This window comes from Ziziphus jujuba, chromosome 11, assembly GCF_031755915.1.
Source record: "Ziziphus jujuba cultivar Dongzao chromosome 11, ASM3175591v1".
Lineage (NCBI taxonomy): Eukaryota > Viridiplantae > Streptophyta > Magnoliopsida > Rosales > Rhamnaceae > Ziziphus > Ziziphus jujuba.
The window spans coordinates 19,921,630-19,947,754 of record NC_083389.1 but is presented as its reverse complement, the minus strand read 5'-3'; the positions used below and the strand labels follow the sequence as shown (position 1 = coordinate 19,947,754).

The following is a 26,125-nucleotide window of genomic DNA, read 5'->3' as shown; positions in this document are numbered from 1 at the left end:
ATATGATCCGAATATCGATATGGGACCCATGAATCAATCACCTTTCAAAACACCAAAACTAAAATAGAAAAACGAACGCATAAGAAGTGAAGGCGCAGGATAGAAAAAAGGAGGACTTTCACATGGTAGTTTTACCCCCCTAGTTGTTTATATTTTTAAAAATTTATTTAGCCTGTTGACAGTGGAGCCCATTTTCTTTGATACTTGGAAGCTTCATCTCCAAGAAAAATGAGCCAGCGAAAAAGAGAGACTCAGATAAAGACAGACAAGAGAGAGAGAGAGAGAGAGAGCAGTGGACCAAGGAAATGGAGCCCGCCATGGGAATTTTTTATGTAACTTCCGGGAGTAGAGTGAGAAATATTTTTGGGGAATTGTTATGAGAAAGAAAAAAAAGTCAGTTGGGAAATTTGGTAGCAACAATTTGTTTTTTTTTTTTTTTGGTTGCTCAAGACAAAGAATCCCTTTTTAGTCCCTCCAAATCATACCCATCAACACCTTCAAACCCAAAACCTTTTTTTCTCTGTGTTTGGTTGTTTTCTGGGTTCAAACTTTGATAAATCTCTTTATATTTTTTGTTCTTGGTACGTTTTCATGGTGATAGGAAAAGGAAACAAGAGAATGAAAAAGAGAGCTGAATTTTGATAGAGTTGGGTTCTAGAAAGGGAAAGTTGAATTGGGTTTTTGATGAAAAAGGCGCTTTTTTTTTCCTTTTTTTTTCTTTGTTTTGGGTAAAGAAGAGGGAGAGTTTCTTGTAGAGAGAGAGAGAGGATAGAATTTGTTTGTTTGCTGGAGATTTAGAGAGACAAAGTTGAATTGGGTAATGGGTAGAATGTGATTTTGTTGATTGGGTTGCGTATTCAGAGAGAGAGAGTTATTGAGGTAGAGTGAGAATTTTGATTAAAGTTTCGCAACTGAAAAAAAAAAATTTGCGTGGAAAAGGAAAAGTTTCTGAGAGAAAATTCGATTGATTGATTGGTTGGTATGAAAATTTCGATGACGGAATGCTTCAAGATGTAGAACCATGGCTGTGTTGAGTCCTGTTGCTTCAATTTCGCAAAACGTGGATCGAATAAGGTATCCTGACCTTTCAGACATCATGTCTAGTAGAGGAGAGATCATAGAGGAGCCAGTGACCCGGGTGGTCGAAAATATAATATACGTAGCGGTCGGAAAAGATTTGAAAGAAAGCAAATCAACGCTGGTTTGGGCTCTACAGAACTCAGGAGGGAAGAAGATTGGCATAATTCATGTTCATGTGCCTGCACAAATGATTCCTCTGAGTAAGTCTGAAAACATTTACATGTGTGTGTGTGTGTTTGTCTTGCCTGAAGTTTGTCATTTACACATCAACTCCACAAACTTGAAAATGATTTGCCTCCTTTCGATTAGTGGTAGTGGATTTGGTAGTCTCTTCTTAGGAATTTATTATGTTTTTTTATTGAAGATTTGCAAATAATGGGATTCCAAGTTTCTAAATGTCAACACAATTGATGATATGAATTAACTCTATGATTTCCTCAGTCAATTATATTTGATATATTGATTATTTCCTTTATTGCATATTTTCTATCTCCTTTATTACATATTATATGCACCTATAACAAGAGGTGTTTTGTTCGTGTATCATGAGCAAGAGAGTATGAAGAAATGTAACTCTCTGGGTGTTATTTTTCTATCTTTTACTCTCTCGTTTCTTCATATTTTATCAGTTTCAGAACTAGAACAAATACCCATTAATGGGAATGTCAAAACTTGGATGAAGAAAACAATCACAGTTGAGTAAGATTAGGCCAAATTTGGAAAGAAGTTAGGAAAAAAGCAGACTTCTATTAGTTAGCCTGGGATTACACTAAGGATTTGGTAATCTGATTTATATTCGCTATTTGCATTTGTTATGTTGGCTGAAGTGTTGATCCTATTCAGTCTTGCAGTTTCCAGATTTTGTCTTATGGTTTTTAGTTTAACTGATTGGTCTACAATTCATCTCTTTGTTTTGTTAGTGGGTACAAAATTCCCTGCAAGCTCACTGAAGGAACAGGAAGTTAAAGCATACCGCGAAATCGAAAGGCAAAACATGCTCAAGATCCTGGATGAATACCTTGTTCTTTGTCGGCGGATGGGGGTAATATTCCTTTCATTGTATTTTAAATTATGCGTGTGTTTGATTTTTTTGCCTTCATAAAAGGTTACTATCAAGAAGAAGGTATTCAGGTTTTTCAAGAACTGAATATCGAAATATGGAACTAAACTTTTTCCATGCTAGTGTCATTGAAAATAAACAGGACGTTAGAAATAATGACTGTATCATCTAAGAGTACTAAAATATACATCATCATAAATAATGGAGTTCTTTTTGAAATGCTGAGGTGGAAGCTAAAATAAGCTTTCTAATTTTTGTTGGCCTTGTAGGTACGGGCAGAGAAACTGTATATCGAAATGGACAGTATTGAAAAGGGAATTGTTGAGCTCATCTCCCAGCATGATATCAGGAAACTAGTAATGGGAGCAGCAGCAGACAAGTCACACTCAAGGTACAGTTACATAAGAACTATTCTCATATACCCACTGTGAGTCCCCAAAGATCCAGAGCAACTGTATAACGCCCGTGGATATAATTCTTTTGGTGCAGTTTTCTTTTATCCATGACTCTGTACTCACCAACATATTTTTACCAACTTTTGGATATCAATTGATGCAGTTTTGTTTAATTTGCTAACAATTTTTTAGACCAATTAGTGCTGTCTAATATGAACAAGTGAAACAGTCATGTTATTTGATATCAGAAGATAACATAAGTTGTGTCTGTAGTGTTACTTTTCTTGTTCACCTTGAAAACATGTATTTCTCCTAAATGTGCGTGTAACAAGATGAATTGCTATTGACAAAGACCGGAAACAAGAAAAGAGTATCTGTGTGGTTAATTGAGGATTTAGAACAAGACTTTGAACCGGCAATTAGGCATTCCTGTTTGTTCTCGCCTTTGGAATGTCCTTCATCAACTTAAAGGTTTTAATTGATTGGTTTATCTCCTGGTTGGCTGGTTTCTTTCCTATCAATTTTTTTTTCCTATTTTTTTGGACTGCAAGATTTAAGATGTTGTTGATGTTGCATAAAAAAAAGGAATCTCTTGTATGCTTCCTGGTCTTTAGAAACTATGAACTTATTTGGTCATGTACTGAAAAACTGTTTACAGGTGTTAGAAACAGAAAATTAAGAGTTTTACTGGAGCTATGGTTTTTACTTCTATTTATTCTTCTTTGTTTCAATCTTTATGATGATTAACTTGCCTCCTTCTTAGATTGTCCAATTTCTATGCCCATTTTTGTGAACTCAACTCATTTGTATTAAGAGTGACCCTATCTTGCATCTTGTCCTGTTGAATTGAAAATCATGCTTGAATTTTTACCATAAGGTAGACTAACTTACTCTATGCTTAATATTGCAGGAGAATGATGGACCTGAAATCTAAGAAAGCAATCTATGTTCGGGAACAAGCACCTGTTTCTTGTCATATACATTTTATTTGCAAGGGTCACCTAATTTATACCAGGTTTGCTGACATATTTTTTTAGTTACTTCTTTATGATGAAGAAGTAAATATGTATTAATGTATATGTATGGGGACGATGTGTCAATCGGTCTGTAACTGTGTGATTAATATTTATGGCAAATAATGCTTGATTGGTGATTTAATGGGGAGAATATACATTTATCATTGCTAAATACAACAGTATCTTTGTAATCTCAATTTTGACTTGACTTTGGTGATATGACTAATGCAACCATGAAAAATAGGGAAGCTGTAGATGGAGCTGTTGTTGAGGTCAAAGCTTCACCGCTGCAATCAACTCCAAGTCTGAACTCTGAAACTGGACCGACACACTTGAGATCGCAATCTGTTAATCTGGGGCAGAGTAATCGAGTGAAACTCACCAATCCAGCTCAAGATTTATTCCGTAGGGTAAGATCAGCAAATATTGAGAAATCCGGTGGGAGCATTGCAGAATCCATAGACAATAGTGAGGAGCTTATAAATCCAAGGGGCAGAACGACTGCAGAAGTTAGTTATGATGAATGGGATAGGTCATCAAGAAGGAGTTATTCTCCTGGTTCGAATTATTCAGCATCCTCTGATGTAGCTTCGGTCCCATTGGTGAGGACTGCAAGGAGTGAAAGTGGGTCAGACTTAAGTGCACTTCCTCATTTAAAAGAAGATCTCCACCATTCTTCTCCACCAAGTGTATTAGTAAGTGAAAAATTATCATTTATGGGATGTGCAAGTTTTAGCGTTAGATTTCAGTATTAAAAGAAGCATTTTAGCTTTCTATGGCCCTGATTATCTGAGTCAATTCTTTGACCAAACTACATCAAGTGTGTTTTTTAAACCTTTGATGAATTCTAGCAGGATGGAAGTATTGATGAAGCACTTTATGATCACCTTGAACAAGCGCTGGCTGAGGCTGAAAATGCAAAACGAGAAGCATTTCATGAGGCAGTCAGGCGTGGAAAAGCTGAAAAGGATGCTATTGATGCTATACGGAGGGTAAGTTTATTTTGCTTTAGGATTTCTTTTCTGTTTTTCACCGCTGAGTTTTATTATTATTATCATTTTTTTTTTTATTCGTTATCTTAATGACTTTTTATCTCCTAATGCTTACCTTAGATGCTGCTTGAACATACTTACACTTCAACACAGGTATATTAGGTGATGGCAACCCCTACTTGACAACCCCTACTTGAATTGGAAACATACTACACACCTTGTTCAGTTGTACTAGGCAATCATATGACTGTCATATCTATGATGACTAGGTGCAGAAGATTCAAGTGCACCACTGAACTTTTTTGTTAACATCAGTTCTACATAGAAGTCCAGACAGTAGATGCATTTATTATGTCAATCTTAGAATGGTTCATACTTAATTTACTCTTAGACTATTGAAGTACATAGACATCCTCTTCAAGTGATTGTGTTGGTTACATATGTGGTACTGAAAATGTAAACCTCAAAAAGGCAGAAAATAAATGAAATCTCAATTTTGACTCAACTACTTTTACAGGCTAAAGTATCAGAGAGCTCGTATGCTGACGAGTTGAGACAAAGGAAAGAAATTGAGGAAGCACTAGCAAAAGAGAGAGAAGAACTTAATAAAATCAAGAACCTACACAATGAAGCCATGGAAGAACTGAAGGCTGCCCATAATCAGAAAACCTTGCTGGAGACCCAAATTGAAGAATCTAATGAGATGGTAAAAGAACTGGAAGAAAAAATTTTCTCTGCCGTTGAGCTGCTAAAGAATTACAAAAAAGAACGGGATGAGTTGCAGATAGAGCGTGACAATGCACTTAGAGAAGCTGAGGAGCTGAGGAAAAAACAAGGAGAGGCTACAAGCACACACATGCCTCAGTTCTTCTCTGAGTTCTCATTCGCTGAAATTGAAGAAGCTACTCACAACTTTGATCCATCTCTGAAGATTGGAGAAGGTGGATATGGAAGTATCTATAAAGGTCTATTGCGTCACACCCAAGTTGCCATAAAAATGCTAAATGCAAATAGTATGCAGGGCCCCTCAGAGTTTCAGCAGGAGGTAGGATGCCTGTTTATCCGTATAGAAATGAGTTGACTAATTTGTTTAGGTTAAATATGCTTTGAACGTATAGAAAATTTATTATATGACCAGGCGATTTAATGCTAATAATTTTGGTTATTGTATGTTGAATGCTACTAGGGTCATATTGGGATGGAGGTCCTGTTTGTTTCATTCAGATAGGTTGCCTTACTATTTACAACATAATCTTGGCAAATGGAGCCAAGCAGATAATGTTTTGTATGCTGTATATTTTGCTCTAGTGCAATTAGTCTAGATTTTAGGGAACTTATTCATATGAAGGTTTGCTGCCCCATATGTGTTTTATATTTTATTTGGACGTCTTTCTGTCTGCTTAATTGGTGAATGTAATCTTCCACTATGTAGCCATTGCCCTGTTTATTTTATACTTATACCATCTTGATAATTTGAGTTACTGAATCTAGCATGACTTTGATACGTTGAATACTTTGCATTCCAAAGAATTTTTAAACAATTGAGTTTGTCATATGGTCCTGAGTTTTGTTTATCTTATGCAGTATCACATTGTGTTGCTTTAATTATGGTATCTATTTGTGGATTCATGACGTTGTTGTTAAAGATATGGCTGAAATTGTAGTTCTAAACAAATTATTTGATTTTTTGTACTAGTTTGTTCAAAATTCAGTAGCAAATTAAAAAGATGATAAAATCAAATTATGTTTGTGCTCATTTTTTGGCATTGTATATCAGGTTGATGTCTTGAGCAAGTTGAGACATTCCAATCTAGTAACACTTGTTGGAGCCTGCCCTGAAGCTTGGACTCTCATTTATGAATATCTCCCCAATGGGAGCCTTGAAGATCGCCTCAGCTGCAGGGACAATACTCCTCCATTATCATGGCAAACTCGAATACGAATTGCAGCAGAGTTATGCTCTGTTCTCATCTTTCTTCATTCCAGTAAACCTCACAGTATAGTACATGGTGATGTGAAGCCCGCCAATATTCTTCTTGATGCCAACTTTGTTAGCAAACTAAGTGACTTTGGAATCTGTCGTCTATTATCTCGTGTTGAAAGTTCCAGCAATAATACGACACTGTGCTGCAGAACTGATCCAAAGGGTACTTTTGCATACATGGATCCTGAGCTCCTATCAACTGGAGAGCTTACTCCAAAATCAGATGTTTATTCTTTCGGAATTATATTGTTGAGGCTACTGACTGGTAAGCAAGCCTTGGGAATTACAAAGGAGGTGCAATATGCTATAGATGCTGGAAAGTTAAAAACACTTTTAGATCCTTTAGCTGGAGACTGGCCATTTGTGCAGGCAGAACAGTTGGCTCATTTGGCGTTAAGATGTTGTGAAATCAACCGTAAGAGCCGGGCAGATCTTTCATCAGATGTTTGGAGGATGCTTGAACCAATGAGGGCTTCTTGCCGTGGTTCATCATCTTTCCGTCTGGGTTCTGAAGAGCACTGTCAGCCGCCTTCATATTTTATATGTCCCATTTTCCAGGTATATTCCTCTTTTTATAATTTATTTTCACATTTGCTATTCCTTTGGAATTTCTTAAAATGTATATTAACTTCTATAACTGAATGAAACCTCCTGGTGACCAAGAAAAAAATAAAAAAATGAAGCTTATTCTTGTAACTTGTTTTCTGATGCTAGTAATCATTGATCTCTTGAACCTTTCGTATTATTCTCTTGAAGCTTATTTTTTGGTATTATTCTCTCAAAAAGATAATGAAGCACCTTTTGTTTCTCAATAAGTGAATGAAACTTACTCCTTACTCTTGGAACTTACAATTTTAATCACAAATGTCCCAAACACGTTATCACAATGAGTGTTTGTTATTCTAGTATTCGTCTCTTCTGAATTTACAAGGAGTATAGTTTTGGTTTGAATGTTGGTTTCATCGAGTAATTTTATTACGCTCATTTCAATTATAAGTGTCTCTAAACAAAATACATTTGAATTTAGGTCCACGAGGAATATAGTTTTGGTTTGGATGTTTGTTTCATTGAGTAATTTTATCACTTCCATTTTAATCATATCATTGTCTCTGAGCAAAATACATTTCTTTTACTTTGCTAACTTGCAGGAAGTAATGCAAGAGCCACATGTTGCAGCAGATGGATTTACTTATGAAGCAGAGGCACTAAGGGGATGGCTGGATAGTGGACATGACACATCACCTATGACAAATCTTAAGCTCGAACATTTCAGTCTCGTCCCCAACCATGCTCTTCGCTCTGCAATTCAGGAGTGGCTACAACAGCATTGATATTTTTATGAGCTTTTGTTCAACATATTTTCTATACTCCGTACGAGAAAAATTATACAATATATATATATATATATATAGTAATATGCAAATATGATTTATGGTTTTCTTCTATCCCACGTTGGCTTTAGCATTTGAAAGTTAAATGTAGAACTCTGTTGCAACATTATATTCTCATCCTGTTGTACATAGAAAACAGGAAAGATGGTCGTTTTAGATTATACATTTGATTCTCCTATTGTATAGAAGAAGATGCATATTTGTTCCAAATGGTAGTTCATATTCTTTTATAGCTTTATAAGCTTGCCAATTGTAAACCCTAGTTGTAATTTGTAAGGATTCTTGAAAATCTTTCACTATTACTATAGTTTTGCAGAAGGTCCAAATTCGAAAAGTGGAGTCTTTCTTTACCCATGTAAAATTTGAAGATTAGAAGGAAAATAATATTAGGGTTAGAAGATGAAGGAGAAGAATTTAGAGAGGAGATGTCAAGAGTCATGTGACCCAATTAGGATGTGGTGTATGGTAAGGAAAAAATAAATAAAAATAAGAGGCTAATTACACTTTTATCATTTTGAACTACTCCTTACTTTTGATTACATTTTGCCCCCCAAACTTTCCCTTTAAATATGGATTAAATTGCCTTCTAACCTATTCTGTTTTTATGTATTAATCAAATAATGTGATTTCGTCTAATAAATTTGATAAAATTAGGTACACACACTGTTATAAAATGAAATTATACAATTTTACAATAAAGTTACATAAATTGTATATAGTTAATTTAACAATATTCATTCATCAAAATATAATAGTTCAAAAAAGAATGTGAGAAAGTTTATAGTAAAGTATTAAGTGCACAAAAAATAAATAAATAAGAACAAATGAAGCATAATTTGAAATTATATTAATTTTAATTTTTGTTCCTTTTTGCCCTTTTTCACATCTGGAGTTAATTGAAATCTTTAATAAACTATAGTTACCATTAATTAATACTGTAATCGAATTACAAAAAATTTAAAAGAAAAAACAAAAACTAACAGCTAACAAAGGACACCTTAGTAATTACATATTCTTTTAGCTTCGAGCATATTAGTAATTATATGTGTTATGTGCAGTAAGTATTCTCATCGTGTACCCAAATTTTGATCCAATTAAAGAAGATCGCAATAATAAACCTACCCATCCCACCAATTTAGACCGATACAGTGAACCTTAAAAGCGGCAATGTTTGGTACTTGTCATCAAGGCCCCACTTTGCAATTTGAAAAGTATGTATCAAATACGTCATTTCATGTTGTACCAACATTAATTATCTTTTGACTAATTATTCACCAAAAACAAATTATATTTTGACTAATTCATCTTTGAAATGGTTTTTTAGGTACAAACTTGTTTTGTTTGATAAATGGTTTTGGTACAAATTGCTGTAGCATTTTTCAAAAGTTTGTAACTATTTCACGGGAAGGAGACAAAAAAAAAATAAAAAAATTGCTTGCTTAGTAAACATATTTGTTTTTTATTTTTTATTTTTTTTTCATAATTGTATGGATTTTTTTATTATTATTATTGCTTGAATCCAATACCTTATATATAAAAAAGCATAGACATCACCATATTAATTAAAGTTTATTGTACATTTTAAATACCTACAAAGTTTAAAAAAAAATGAAAAGTGTTGAAATCCAGGATTTAAAACCTTATGTAAAATTTTGATGAGAAGGAATTTTAAAGGGGATGTATTCGATATAGGTTTGAAAGATTTTAAAAGTGTTTAAAAGTTTGGAGGTATTTGATTTAGATTTTAAAAAAATCTATACAAATCCAATTATATTCAATTCAGATTTTAATAGATTTTATAAAAATTCATTAAAATCCAGATGTATTTAATTAAAACTTCGTAGAATTTTTTTGAAATTTAATGATATTAAAAAAATCATTAATTTTAAAAGATTTTTAAAAAGATGGATTTTAATGGATTTTAACAGTGAAATTATAAAAAAATTTGTTAATATAAAATCCAATCTTAATCTCAATGATTTTGTTGGGTTTTTATAAATTTTTTATAAAATCTATGGAATTCCATTACAATCCATCAAATCCTTTTAAATCTATAGTTCATTTTAAATCTATTAAATTTTAGATCAAATACATTTTTTTTAATCCGTTGAAATTATTTTCAATTTAATTTCTTTTTTCATATTTATAATTATTTGATATACCTGATAAATTTTATTTGTTAAAACACTAATAAATATTTGAAATACAAATAATAATAACAACATGGAAAAAAGCGCACAAAACATATGGTATATGGGGGAGGATATTCCAATGCCTTTGGGCTAATTGACACAAAATTTAGGGCTGCGGTCATGTCTCTTTCCAATGATTTCTAAGTTGTCTTGCTGGAAAGTGGTCATAATAAGTGTCCCCAAGAAGAGTTCACCGCAAACAGTTAAACCTAGGTCATAATTGCATCTCATTTACCCAAAAATATCTTCTAAACTTGTTTTAAAAAATTACTTTTTATAAATATGAATAATTTATAATGAACTTTTAGAATTTCGTTTATGGAGAAACACAATTTGTTTTTGTTCTCAAAGCTGCAAAAAAAACAAAGACAAATGAAATATCTAGATGGAAACATATATATGTTCAAAACTTATCTAACTCAAAATGACAATCCATGTTGTTAATCATTTTACTAATTTTTACTAATTGTCAACCCATTTATTAATCATACTCAAAACTTCTAACTGCAATTTAAACATTGACCTACTAATACAAAATACGAAAAACAACTACTAATTTAAGTAATTGTGTCAAAACATTAAGAAACAGTAAATAATAAACAAGTTATTTTGTTAACAACAACAATTATTACATCAAAATATTTTAATTTTATAAAATTAAAAACTAATACAAATAAGATGATAATATAAATGAGCAATGGATGCTAATTATTTTGTAATCTTCAATGTCTTGATGTATAAAAAAGGATTTGTTTTGTTATAACAAAACAAAATTAAAAATATCAAATCAAGCAAATATTGTAGTAATATATAATTTTTAAATGTATTTTAAAAATAGAATACTTTAACCTTTTGTATGGTCAACTTCATAAGCAATAATTACAAATTTCCGTACATAGCATAAGTGAAGGTGCTTGATGCAAAGAATTCAATATATCATATAATGTCACTTTTCGATTGTCATATATTCAATAAAACATTAAAATTTTTAATTATCATATGGAATGAAAATCGAACAACAATACCATAAAAATAATGCATTCCAATCATTTAAGTATATTATTAATTGATGGGTCACATAAAATTATATATGTAAAAAAAAAAAAAAAAAGGATAGAAAAAGTTGTTCGTACAATATGTCCAGTGGGAAGCAGCCCATTTGATGATGATGATAGAAGGCCAGGACAAAAAACTTTTGATGTGGGGTCCACACATGTGAAATCCCACACGTGTGATTCCATCCATTAAGTATGGTGCATGTGCGGAGAAAGTGGACCATTAAGATAAAAATTTGTTCCATGTGGGGGCCCTACTTTACGCCATTGGTGCCGTATGTTTTAAGGAAAGTCTATTATTCAAAACAATAAATAAATAAATAATAAAAATCCTCCCACGAATAGATGATGTCGATCTTACTCAGGATTTACACGTGCCGTTAATCTATTAGATCATACCAAGTAAATACAAAAATCGTCAACAAGTTTTTTTGACTTTTTTATTTTTCGACGTCCAGTGACTTTCTGACATTTTTCTCGCTATTCTAGGCTCGTAAGTAGGTGATCGTCATCTGTAAGGGGGTGCAAATTTATAAATTCATTTAATCCGCCGTCTTATTTGTACGGCGCAATACGGACATCTTTGACCGGTTCAGGCTGTAGCCGGTAACATATGAGAAAAATGTGTGGTTTTATACCACGCGCTGTTCACGTTGTTTACACTACACCTACCATAGTGAACATGAAACGTGTGTGTTTTCACAAAATGATTAATAATAATAATAATAATAATAAAATAAAAAACATGTAAAGTATGTTTTTGTGGAGATGAGATATCACGTTTCTACAAGGGATAAAGTTTTGTAATAAAATGAAAAAGTACGTAAATTTTTTCTACCTAAAAGTTGAAATGATAAAACTTGTGTAAAGTAATTTAATAGAGTGAGAGCCAAATTTATTAAGAAAGGAAAAAAAAAAAAGTTATTACAAGGAGGAAGAAAAACCACAACAACAAATATAAAATAGATAAAACCTAAGAAATCCTCCCACTTCATCAAAACTTTATTGAGCGGAAATATCTAAAAGCATGAAGAAAGTAACAAAGTAAACTAAACTCTAATGTAAAGGTTTTTGTTTTTCTCTTTTAAATCCAAATTTTATAAATATAAATATTTTTTTACAAGACAAATTTATTTATTCATTTAAGAATAAAAATATTGAGCTAAATATACCTTTTTTTTAGTTTAGAGAGAGTTCACTTTTTGGATTATTTATTTGATTTTTACATTTGATACCTCAAAAGTTCTAATAAATTACATATTTGCGTTAATACTGTTAAATTAACAAGACTATAACAGTTCATCCATTTATCTTTTTGTTATAAAAAAAAAAAATCTAATTGTTAAAGCATACCAAATAATCAAAATTTTCAATATTTTATTGCAAAATAAATGGAAAAACTAATATTAGAGTTAAAAAAAAAATTAATGAACTGTTGAATCAGTAATATTTAATGGTTTTATCGGTAATGTGTAACTTTTAAAAATTATCAGTAATATTTAATGGGAAAAAAATTTGAAAACCCTGAAATGAACTTTAATTTTAAACTTAAAAGGTATAAAGTGGGGGAAAAAATATTTGAAAATCCCCAAATGATCATTAAAATGTGTAAAGTGCATTTACGCATTACAATATGCCCCATTAGTAGGTTCAACACTATAAAAATATTTCTTTACCCATATATTTATATATATATATATATATATATATATCCATACATAAAGCTTAACACGTTGCAGAGCTAATTGTTTATGATGTATTAGTAGATTGCATCATCGGTTACATCATCGAATAGCTATGTCATTGCCATGTCGTAAAAATCCATTCTTCCACATTTCAAAATTTTGCTTGCATGCTTTTTTGCTTTAATTCAATTGGTTCTTACATTCTTTTCCCAACTCAATAGTTATGAGCTTATATAGGATACCTATTCGTACCAATACCATAAGGTGAATCTAATAATTTTATCATTAAATGTTTTTTAAAAATATATTTATAATTTAAGCTGTAATAAATTTTGATTTTAAAAATAAAAATTCAATATATCACTAAATAAATTTTAATATTTAATATGATTTTATAATTAATATATACAGATTTTAATATTAAAATCAAGTCAAGTCTATATAATCATTAATCAAGTCAATTTTAAGTTTTTTTTTTCTCATAAAAAAAGTTTTTTTTTTCTAGACGAGTCAATTTTAAGTTAAGTACAATAATTCAAGACGAACTTGTTTGATACTTACCTTTAAACATGTTTACTTAATTATAATATAAATTTTCATTCAAAATAAATTATAATCTAATAAATTTATTTATACCTAATCCTAATACATATATACATAACCACACCTTAATATTTGTTAAGAAATAATGGCTTGCTTACAGATAGTTTTGCATACAAGTAAAAGAAGTCTAAAACAAATTCTACATCTTGTGTGTGTGTATATATATATATATATAGATAAAAATCGGACAAGTGCAATCTACTCTAAGATTGTACTCTGAAGCTAATTTTAGACACTTTCCCAATAAATGCCCCCCTAAATCTTTGAGTTTGTATTAAATCCTCAATTAATGCAAACTCCCCTAAATCCATGCAATCCCTTTAGAGAGAGAGAGAGAGAGAGATCCTTGTCAACAAGTGACTTCAAAATTCTTGACACTAAACCAAAACTTGCTCACCCAAAAAATAAAATAAAAAATAAAAAAAAAAGTCTAAAAAATTATAAAAAAATCATTTCCCATATTGGCATATTCCCATTCACACAACCCCACCAAAATTCTTATCCTCATTGTCCAAAAATTCCCAACCCTTTACCAATTTGTCAATTTTCCGTACATACCGGTGTAAACCACGCGCCAATTTGAGGCGGTGAGGGAAGTCCATCAAAAGTCCAGTCCACCACACCAAAAAGCCAAAGAAGACGAAAACCAGTTAACGGTTTTACAAACAGCAAAGGTCTTCCCTTTTATTAATTTTTTTTTTTTTTTTTCTAAATTTTCTTCGTCGGCCAAAACGACAAGCTGCGAAGAATAAAACGCAGACCAATACATACGTACATATTACATTCCGCGATATTTCCCTTTTTCTCTCGCCGTGTTTTTTTTTTTTTTTTTTTTTTCTCCTCCATTTCACATTTTTCATCTTCTTCTTACTTCTTCTTCGGGCCTCTTTTTTTTTTTTTTTTTTCCTCTCTGAAAACCCTAACCTTTTCTGATTTTTTTTTTTTAAAAAATTGTAATTTTTACTATATTTTTGAAGTTCGGAAATTTTGCTTTTTCTGGATGTGGAAATGGATTTACAGAGAAGTGTAGCTGTTGTAGTGGTTTTGGTTTTGGTGTTGAGTACGAGTTTGGTTTCAGCTGGAGATATTGTTCACCAGGATAATATTGCTCCAAAGAGACCTGGCTGTGAAAACAACTTTGTTCTGGTAAGAAAAAACCCTGCCCCCCAAATTCAACTCTCTCTTTTGTTTGATGTTTTCAAGGCTTTTTTTTTTTTTTTTTTGGGAGTTTGAATTCGATTAAAAAATTTATTTATTTATTTATTTTTTATTTTCCATACTGGGAATTTCTTTTTCGTAGCTAGAAGTGGAGAGAATTTGAGGAAAAGGGAAGGAAAAGAGATTTTGATCTTTGTTTTTTCATTTCTCTTTTTTTTTTTTTTTTTGGAATTTCAGTTGGTTTTAGCTGTTTTATGGGGGAAATTAGAAGCAAAAATGAATTGTACTGAATTTTTGTTTGGTTGCTGAGAAAACGGAGAAAAGAGAGGGGGGGGGGAAAAGGAAGAAAAACTTTTACTGTCTTTAATTAATATCTAATGTTGTTTTGGAGTTTGGGAATGGAAGTGTTTATTGAATTTCAGTTGACTTTTTAGTAATTTGAAAGTTGCTTTTTTACCATCTACAGTTTCGTAGTTTCTATTTGGTTGCTGGAAAATGAGACTAAGGCACTAGGGAAGGTGATAATTGGTTATTTTGTCAATTATGCTGTTAAGGTTATTGAAAATAAAACTTCAGATTTAGGTTGAGTGCACGTCCAAAAATAAAAAAAAGATTCAGATCGAGTGGATTATTGAAATGAAGGTTGTCTTATGGTAATTTACATTTTTTTTTTTTTTTTGGGGGGGTGATAAATGATGATAACTTGTCAAACAAAATTTGATACTTAATTCTTGCAAACTTGCAATAATTCAGAATGTTAACCTTGGACAACTTAATGTTTTTATTATAATCTTACATATGGAGCCCTCCAATCTCTTTCTGAATTATTACTTTTTGACCTCTTTGGGTATGAAGTTTGTAATTTTGAAAGTACCAATTATGCTTTTAAGTTCATAATTGTTGTTTGGCATTGGAATTTAGTTTTGGGGTAATTGTTTTCTTCTCATCTTAATTTAAGTTGAATAAGTTGAAATTTTCTGAGTCACCCCATGATTGTTTTCCATATTCAGTGAAGTTAGCTACTAATGCATAACTGATTCATATTTATTTATTTTACCCACAATGTATATTGATTTGATCGTAGGAATTTAATTATATGCATATTTCTCTATCATTTACTAATTCTTTTTATTGGAATGAAAAGTTATTGACTATAAACTCAACCAAACTGATCCTGTGGTTGCATGGTAAATATGGTATTTTGTTCTTTTTAAATTGTTTTTTTAAAACATATAATTTTAATGGATTTGGCATCAAATATGAACCACATTTTGTTTTTTAGGTGAAAGTTCCAACTTGGATTAATGGCATAGAAGGTAGTGAGTATGTTGGTGTTGGTGCTCGATTTGGACCTACCTTGGAATCAAAAGAAAAACGTGCCAACCATACTAGAGTTGTTCTAGCAGACCCTCCTGATTGTTGCAAAACACAAAGGAAGGTATTTCTATTCTTAACTATTTTTTTCACATGTCTTATAATGATTCAAATATGCTTTTTTCTCATTGGAACTCACAAGCTATATAATCTGTTATATGGATCCATAATCTGGAACGCTTGGCCTTTTGCTAGCTTTCAGGCGAGGTCATTTTGGTGCACCGAGGAACTTGCAGTTTCACAGACAAGGCAAATTTTGCTGAAGCTGCTAATGCTTCAGCTGTTCTCGTTATAAACTACCATACAGGTATTTGCATGCACCTTTTTTGTTTTCTTAATGGTCCAAATTGCTGACTGCAATCACAAAAGCTGCATACCTAATGTGCATTGATTTCAGGCCAATCATTATATTTCTAAGAGTGAGAAGCCATATTTGAGTAATACATTAGTTAGATATCTGTAGGTTTATGTTCATGCATCGGAGGAGGAACTAATTACTAGTAAGATATGTATCTTTCTAACTGGACAATAATGCTCTGTACAACTTACGAAGAGTACAACAACAGTTGAGAGCAGGAAAAGGAGTCATAGTTTTTATGGTTCTTAGACTCATAATTAATAATTGATGACAACCAATTATGCAAAATATAATTTTCTATTAAAATACTGCTTTCTGTTATGCAGAACTTTTCAAGATGGTATGTGAGAATGAAAGTGATACAAATATAAGCATACCTACCGTTATGCTCCCTCAAGATGCTGGTACAAACTTGGAAAATGATCTAAAGAATAACTTGACAGGTATATATTCCCTATTCTGCTTATATTTACCTAACATTTGCTTATAAGTGATAAATCTGTTGCTATGTACAGTATTGAGTTTGAACAATTTTCTTTCTTAGTCATACATAACATTCTATCTGAGTGGGTAAGTTCTGTTTTCACTTTTTCCATTGTAGGAAATTGTATGTGATTTCCCTGTTTAGTTTAGCAAATAATATTATTTCTATCACTCAGGATTCAGATATGCATTTCCTTATATGTTGTTTAGGTTGTCTATATGTTTGTACTCATATTCGATCAATGAAATATAGAATTGAAGAATTTCTCTCGTTATTCTCTGCAAATCATGATCCAATCCTCTTTCTTCAGTGTCGGTGCAGCTATACTCTCCACTGCGTCCGCTGGTTGACATTGCGGAAGTATTTTTATGGCTTATGGCTGTTGGTACCATCTTGTGTGCTTCTTATTGGTCTGCATGGAGTGCAAGAGAAGCAGCTCTTGAGCATGATAAGCTTTTAAACGTAATTTCTTTCTTTCAATAGCCTTTTTTCTTTTTTTTTCTTTTTTTTTTTTTGAAATCAGATTTCTCCTTCATGATGCATGAGTAATTGCTGAGTCAGTTCACTTGTTTTGTCAAATTATATGTGGATTTCTACTGTCATTGCAGGATGATCCGGATGGAACTTTGCATTCGGAAGGTGTAGGTTCTTCAGGTTATGTGGACATTAACACCACTGCAGCAGTTCTCTTTGTTGTGATTGCTTCGTGCTTCCTGATTATGCTTTACAAACTTATGTCATTATGGTTTTTGGAGGTTCTGGTGGTTCTCTTTTGCATTGGTGGAGTAGAGGTGCGGCTGTTTTCTGTGACTCAGGATTTTATGTGCACAAATACATTCATGCATGAATGCATATGTGTGTGTCTATGTTATATATGCATATATATATGCACACACACACACACACACACACACACACACACACACACACACATATATATATATATATCACAGGAAGCATTTATCGATTTCTTGCATTGTTCACTATTGAGTTTTACACAAATATTTTCATGATTTTCCCAAGCTGTGATATTTTAATTTAACTTGTTCACCAATTTTCAATTAGTATCCCTACTGGGTATAATTTCCCATTCATGTATGCACTGAGCAAAATTCAATTTTTTTTTTTTTTTTTTTTTTTTTGTTGGTGAGGTAAGTAGAGACATGGTAAAAGATTTGATAATGGGTACCAAGACCTCCAAATGTTTGAAGCATGATGCTGATGGTTCTTTCATTTGAAAGGAAAAAAAGAACTTTACTTTGTCTTGCTTACAGCAACTGTTAATCAGCTTTAATTTATATGTTAGATGAATAAGCAGACAAGTATTATTTATGTTTTTTAATAAAATACATGGAAATGTATAAAACTATGCATTTATAGAGATATGCACTGTAGGATACTAAGCTGTTTAAATGTTCACGTTGTTAGTAAAATCATAGTTTTCTGTTTGGTATAATGCTGGAGGGAATCCTTCAGTTCTTGGTAACACCTGAGGTTATCTAAAGTTTGCACCTCCATAAATATACAATACACTATTTGCATATGGATGATCTATTAAGAAGTAAAAGGGAATCTCACCCTTGAAGAACCATTTCACTCGAGTATGCATCTTGTTCTGAGTATTTATTGGAGATTGATGATGAACCTCACAGGTCCTCTTTGTTTGCAGGGATTGCAAACTTGCTTGGTGGCTTTATTATCATGGTATGTCTTCTTCCTCTGTTATCCTATCCTTCCTCTTTTTTCTTTCTTTTCCTTCCTTATTTAAGTTATGAATGTGTTTTTCCATTGGACTGGGACTAGTGGGGGGTTCATTATTGTCATATTTTTCTGCTATTGAAAGTCAGTCCATCCCTTTTGTGAATTTAGAGGGAAAAAAGGTTTTAAGAATTTATGTATAAATAAGTGGAAATTGATTAAGTGAGCTCCTTTCACGAATTGTTTGTTTTCTTTGCTTAGCACTATTTTTAAGTTGTTTCTTCCTATGGTTTGATCCTTGCTTCCCTAACCTTTTTTTATATCCAGAATGCTTTCTTTCGAATAGAATATGCGAATTTGTCAATAGGTTTAAATTCCACATCCTGACAAAGGGAAGAGAAGCAGGGAACTTTCCAGACGGAATTGATTCCTGAAAGTTTCAATGCTTGGCTGTGAACTGTAATTGGGACACTCTAATTTTGACCCGCCCTGATTATGCTATCAGAAGATAAAATTGTCCTGGTTGGCAAAAAATTTTTACTATTTCTTATGCGTCCCCCTCCTAATAGATTTGAAATTGATAACATTAGGGCCTGTAGCAAAAGCTAATGCTGTGTTTGATGAAACTTGGATACATTTTTGTTTGACATAGAAGATCAGGATTGAGGACTATTTTTATCTAAAATGTAAATTTGTCGTTGTGTAGAAACATGCAAAAACCATTTAATTTTTGGAGCTAAAAAGGAAAAAGATTAATCCGTGGTAGTCCAGTGGCCCAGAGTTCATTTGTCTTATATGCTTGTTGATATATAGTTGTTGTTGTTGTTTTTTATTTTTATTTTTACATATATTTAGCTGACAACTATGTAAATGTAGTTTCAGATGGTTTAAACATGCTGGAGAATCGTACGTAAAAGTTCCCTTCTTTGGAGCCGTTTCGTATCTGACACTAGCTGTTTTACCCTTCTGCATGGTGCTCGCTGTTGTTTGGGCAGTTTATCGACGACGCATTTCCTATGCTTGGATAGGTCAAGATATCCTAGTAAGAAAAAAATTCTTGATAGTCTCTCCTTTTGATTTTCATCTGGTTCTTGGATTATCTTCTTTCCTTCTACCTCTTTTCTTATCTCTTTTTTTGGGACACATCCCAAGCTAATCAAGGGGAAATGTTCACTGCATTTCACTTTACATACCTTTGTAATTATACATGTTATCACCACACCGACATGCCTATTCAAGTTGCAGGAAATTTTATAGTAATTAAAACTCCAATTGCTATTTGGTAGCTTGTTATATCCTTCAGCAGTTGTACTGTATCATTTTAAAAAAGTTGGTTACCTTTGTCAGATCATGGTTATCTGAAAACCTGTTTCGCTAAAATGAAATTAATCAGTACTCCGTGGACTGGTCCTTATCTTGGCTTTTTTCCTTTTATTTTTACACAAAGAAGTGAAGAACATTTCTTCACTTCAACATTGATTTAAGTTGATGTGCTTATCTTTTATGTTCCATTGAATTTTGTTTGGTAAATGATTGGAGGATCCAACTGATGATAGATTAACTATCCTTTTTTTCTAGGGTATTGCCTTGATACTGACAGTTCTTCAGATTGTGCGCATACCAAATCTCAAGGTGATAATTCAACGCTTTAGCCTTTTCTGATTATTGGTTACATGGTATTAGTGATTTTTTAGTAATATTCAGCTGAATGTAGATGATTGGAATTGTTAAGTAACTTTAACAAATACAAATGATTGATTGATATAAAATGAAAATGTCTTATATATTATGCTAGCAAAATCTATATTTTATGTATGTCTAGGGCTTTAAAATGCATGGTAAACATGTTCAAATCTATCATTTTGTCTATTTGTTTATTCATTTATTTTCTTTTGAGGCGGTGGTTACAATTGTTTCTGCTGGGGTATAAAGCATCTAGCTTGTAACTAGCTGTAAGATTGGGTTGAATTTTGTTGTTTGGAGGTGATGAAACATTCAGTTTTGCCTTGTTGCTATTAGTTTGCAGGATCATTTGCGATTATCTTTGAAAGCATTTGCATTGACCTACTTTTTAGTCTCAGTAAACCGGTTGAAATAGGTATTTTATTTGGGGTACACGTCTTTTTCTTCGATATACTTATCAATTTTTATGAATAAGGATTGTGATAAATAATTTTTTTATCTTTTGTATCTTACTAAGAAATTGTGACAAATCCCAGAATGGTGTTTCAGACATGGATATGAGTCATCTTTTTTTGCTCTGTGTAACTTTTATGAATGATTATTATTGACTTAGCAAGATGATTGGCCATATATGATTGAGTGGAAGTTTTGCTAAGAGCAAAAATAAAAATCCTTTTTTTGTGATAAATTAATCTTCAAGGGAAACCTTAACGTATATGTAAGTAGAGCAATTCACTCCTATTGACTTTATTGTTCACTGAGCCTACCTTCCTCTTTTTGTCAATGCAATCAGGTTGGAACAGTTCTTCTCAGTTGTGCCTTTTTGTATGACATCTTCTGGGTATTCGTTTCGAAATGGTGGTTTGATGAGAGTGTGATGATAGTGGTAAGTAAATCAGAATTAATTATTTATTTATTTATTTTATTCCTGCAATCCACAAAATGGGTTACCGTTTGTTTGTTTGTTTGTTTTTTTATTTTTTTATTTTTTTAACCATTTGTCTTCTTTGTTTTTCTTCCCTCCCCCTCCCCCCTCTCTCCTCTCTTTTTACCTTCCCTACCGTGTAAAAAGTAATTTACAGTATTATTATTCCATCTTCTGTACAGGTTGCTCGAGGCGATAAGAGTGGAGAGGATGGTATCCCCATGCTACTAAAAATCCCTCGGATGTTTGATCCTTGGGGTGGTTACAGCATCATTGGTTTTGGGGACATTATACTGCCAGGACTAGTGGTAGCATTTTCGCTAAGGTGACTAAGGAGCCAATATATATAATCTTCCTATCATTAAGTCCCCTGAAACTAATTTGACTTTCACTTCTTTAGAAATTCCTTTTTTCTTTTTATGTCATTATAGGGTAAAGTTTTTGTCATATTTCATACTCTACAGCCTGAATTGGTGTTTTAATAGAAACATAAATGAAAGCGAACATCGGTTTGATAAGATACTTCAGGAGTCGGTAGATTGTCACTTTCTACAAAAAAATTTCAATTAGGGAAACCATGGGACTCAACTATCAACACTATCTCTGTAATATATGTCAATGTTTTTCCTGGTCTTTGCTCCAATGTCTAGTCCTTTGGTGTATTTTCAAATGGGGGGTTTTAACAATTCACGATGTTTAATCAATTAATAGATCTGATAATTGTGCTGGTTTACTTTTTACAGGTATGATTGGTTGGCAAATAAGAGGCTTAGAGATGGGTACTTTGTGTGGGCAATGACTGCTTACGGTTTAGGTATGAGACATAGATGAACCATCCAATTGTAGCATTATTCCCACTTTTACCATTATACTAGTATCCTCTTAACCTGCATTTTGATCCTTGAAACCTCACATTGCAGGTCTCCTTATCACATATGTTGCTTTGAACTTGATGGATGGACATGGCCAACCGGCTCTGCTATACATAGTACCTTTCACACTTGGTAAGATACGGTAGTTTCACAGTGGTTCAATTGGTTTATTTGTTTGTTTTTGTGTGATATGCACTCGTTGCAAGAAAGAAAATGTAAACCATTTCGGTCAAGTAGGATATTCATGGCCCTCAAGTGACATCATTGTAATTGCCAATGGCTGATATTTCCCGAACAAGCTCCGTAATCAATTCATAAGCAGCAGTACCATAAACTAACTCTGCTTTTTTCTGAAGTTTCCTTTATTCTAAATGATCTGGTCTTTTGATTGATCGTAGGCACGTTTTTGACACTGGGAAAGAAGAGAGGTGATCTGAAGATTCTGTGGACAAGAGGAGAACCTGAGAGGTCATGTCCACACGTGCAACTAAAACCGTTGGAAGAAAAGGAGCAGTAACTACGTTTCACCTGTAATTTTATGATAGTTTTTCAGTGATTCATACACCCAAAAAAAAAAAAAAAAAAAGGAAGTCTTTAACTCTTCCCTTGTAAAAGTTGTAGGAGAGAGCATGTTAACAATTTCAGCGTGTTGATATTTATAAACTTCCAACTCATAAGGGAACACACTAGAAGCAGTTTGTAGCTACTGATCTTTAAAAAAGACTCTGCGTTTCACTTTTCTCTTTCTTCATAACTCTCACATGGCTTCACATAAGAATTTGCACGATGATCAAATGACTTCTAATAGTCCCAGTTACCAAAATAACATTATCTCCATGTCATTCCATGGGTCAGTGTTAGGTTAAATATCTATATTATTTATAAACTATTATATAATATAATTTATATATATATATATATATATATAAAACTTCCAACTTGTTTAATAAAATGATGAAAACTAAGAAACTGTGTGCGAGTGTTAGGCTATAACTCCAGCTCATTCTCTTCATGGGGTCATAATCGGGAAATTTTTTTTATTTTTTTATTTTTATTTTTTATTTTTTAACATTTAAAACAAAGAGTAACCTTTTTCTCAATATCAATACGATGCAATATTTTTATTGTTTTCATGACCAAACAAGGGCACGCGGGAAAATTATATATATATAATATTCATACTCTGAATAATTAGTCTATTTCTCCAGCTATTTTTTGGATGCCAAACAAATGGTGATATTTTATTAATAATCATTATATTCGATATATTGCATTATTAGTTTTTATTATCTTAGATTCAACTTTGTCTAACCTAAAAATAAAAAAACTTCATGCCTAACCGATTTTTTCAAAAATTATTTTCCCCGTTTTCAATTAGCATATTGTTACACCAACATTGCTTTTCTGCATAATCTGATAACAGGTTGAATCGATATAGTATCATCTACTCTTTAACTCTTTTTCATTTTGTAAAGAAAGAAACATTATTTACTCAACAATTCATCAAGATGATAAGTCTAAACAAAAATATAAATGAAAATATTTTGTCTCATAAACTATAATAGCAACAAAATTTGAATAAATGGCAGTTCTATCTATCATTGGAAACATATTCCATGGGCGTTTTGGTGGCTGTTCCTTGCAAATGGAAGGGAATAGAACTTGCAAGTTGAGTGCATTTGATGGCTGCCACGTGGATTAAGGGATGGTTTGGACATCGATGATGAAGAATGAATGTGGTGGTTAAAATCAAAAGAAAAGAAGAAAGGGATGGTGATGATGGATGGGACCCATAATTGCATGTGGGTGAGGGCCCAAGACCAGGAGAGCACAGCCTCTTTATGAGATGTGCGGTAATGATTTGAGTCCTTCTTATGATGAAATGACTTGTAACAAAAGAAAATGGAACCCATTTGCCCAGAAGACTAAGCTCAAACAATGGTAAGCTCACATGGGATCCACCCACTTCTTTCTGTTTCTGTTTTTTCTGTTTTTCATTATTATTATTGTGGCCTTTTAATTGCTCAATTCCCTTTCCAACTCAGTCAATTCACCAAAACTTAAAGACAACAATGTGTAAACCATCCTTGTCAAATTAGGTACACTTGAAAACCTAAGTTTGAGAAAACCCTAAGTTAAGAAGAAAAGGGAAAATTTATTTAATAATAGTTGAGTATATGTCAATGTCAACTAATTAAGATTATAAGTCGTTCATAAAAAAAAATAAAAATAAAAAAATAAAAAAATTGAAGTTAGAATTATTAGTCTGTGTTATAACCTAAACCGTATCAATCACTAGACACTGACGTTACGATACCACTTTGAAGTTCTTGTTAGTCCCAAAAAGGAATTGTGGTTTTCAATAATTTTACATTCAATAATTTTTATTTTTTATTTTTTACCATTTATTACTTCTAATACTAGAATTACAAAATTGGTTTGTCAAAATTTAAATATTAGGCAACAACATAAAAGGAAAAAAAAATGTAATGTATTATTATTTTTTAATTCCATTTTAGTCTCATTTGTATTTACAGGTAAAACCTATTTATTATAAACCTGTTAATTATATGATAGATTTCATAAACTTTTATAATGTGTGCTAAAAAAATAGAATACTGATTTGTCACAGTTAGAAATTGTGACATGGCTGTTGATATTGACCAACCATAATCCGCCACATCGTTCATAAATATTTACAAATAAAAAATTATATTTGTAAATTGTTATGCCACTCATATAATGATTGTGATTGTATATGAGTTTAGCCCTATTAATGAACTAATATTTGGTGATATGATAATGTAATTGATAGAAGCTTTGAGTTCCTTTATATATATATATGGATTTTTGGTTTTAAACCAAGTCAATTAATTATTACTATGTCAATTATAATTCCACTCTGATGACAAGTTTTATTATTTTTTTTCCCCCAATAAAACACCAATAATGATCGGTGTGACTAGTGCTTTAAAAGTTGTTCCTCAATATATGTAAAAGGGTTTAGAAATGGTAAAACTTTTGTTACGTAGGTAAAGGTTTAAAAATAACTCAAGCACTATAAGTTGATAAGAAAATTAAAAATTTGAATTTTATCATCATCATCAATTATAAATATTATTGTCCAATCAATATAAATAGATCTATTATTCAAGATGGTGGAATCATACCCATAAAATTATATATGTATAAACTATTCGATTGACTTTAAAGGAGTACATTAATTTTTATCCTTCTAATATATTTTTTTTTATTCATCAAAAAATAAAAGTTTGGAAAAATAATATACATTAATATTTTTTAGAAAAAAAAATTGAAAAAAGTTTGTGAGGGCAGTGGTAATTGGATGAGGCAAGGTCCACCATGGACCTTCATCGATTCCAAGGTATGACCGTTGGATGGTAGTGATTACTATTTTTGGTTCACAAACTTCCAAAAACTTTGCTTCTTTTAAGGCTTCCACCATCACTATCTCAACGGCCCTTAAAACCGCCAAATTTCATGAACTATCCAATTTTTCATTATATAGCCACCGTTGGATCTTTCTTTATCAATCCTCTTAACTGGCCCTTTGGGCCCCACATTTTGTTGATACCACCAAACACGACGTTGCCTTGCCAATTAAAGTAAAATGCATAATTCCTTTTTCTTTTTCTTTTTCTTTTCAATTAAATGGAAAAAAAAATTTTTTTTTGAACATTTATATTTATTTCTTTCACCTTAGATGCTTTCGAATTTACAGTTTTGCACTTGTACACGGTGATTTTCAATTTCAAATTTGAATAATTTATTAACTAAATTAATTTTATTTAATTAATAAATGAAAACTTAAAAGAAAAAAAAAATCCTAAAACAATCAAATATAAATCATGGTCTATCTTCTTTTGGTTTTTAGGTAAATATAAACTATGATCCATAATTATGGTTTTGAAAATAAAAATGAATGGATAAAAAGTGGGGATGAAAAAAAAATAAAAAAAATAAAAAATAAAAAGGAGGGGGTTTTCTTCAAAAAGATAAAGACAGTCCATCATTCCTGACACTTTAGACAGGTGCTTGCCTGCAAACTTTGTGCTCTTTCCAGGATCATCCCTCATTCCATTTACCCACTCTTCAATTT

General features: G+C 31.9%; 2 protein-coding genes across 3 annotated transcripts; both read left to right on the top strand.

Annotated features, from left to right (window-relative positions):
- The first annotated feature begins 277 nt into the window (after positions 1-277).
- LOC107432970 (U-box domain-containing protein 33) lies at positions 278-8,159 on the top strand. 2 transcript variants are annotated; one of them, XM_048465227.2, is made up of 9 exons: positions 278-1,280; positions 2,001-2,122; positions 2,410-2,531; positions 3,446-3,550; positions 3,796-4,246; positions 4,403-4,543; positions 5,061-5,588; positions 6,321-7,085; positions 7,676-8,159. In XM_048465227.2, exons 1-9 carry the CDS (start codon positions 1,022-1,024, stop codon positions 7,856-7,858), a joined length of 2,676 nt encoding a protein of 891 aa, XP_048321184.2. In that variant the 5' UTR covers positions 278-1,021; the 3' UTR covers positions 7,859-8,159. The 2 variants fall into 2 exon arrangements, with proteins under 2 accessions (XP_048321184.2, XP_048321186.2); XM_048465229.2 differs by having other exon boundaries at positions 280-1,280; positions 4,406-4,543.
- A 6,173-nt stretch (positions 8,160-14,332) lies between these two features.
- On the top strand, positions 14,333-22,752 carry LOC107432989 (signal peptide peptidase-like 4). The gene is made up of 14 exons (XM_048465017.2): positions 14,333-14,599; positions 15,894-16,049; positions 16,181-16,292; positions 16,670-16,786; positions 17,138-17,289; positions 17,436-17,618; positions 18,497-18,531; positions 19,402-19,567; positions 20,104-20,157; positions 21,002-21,094; positions 21,316-21,458; positions 21,877-21,947; positions 22,054-22,137; positions 22,404-22,752. The coding sequence occupies exons 1-14, from the start codon at positions 14,462-14,464 to the stop codon at positions 22,520-22,522; spliced, it is 1,623 nt and encodes a 540-aa protein (XP_048320974.2). The 5' UTR covers positions 14,333-14,461; the 3' UTR covers positions 22,523-22,752.
- Positions 22,753-26,125: the final 3,373 nt, after the last annotated feature.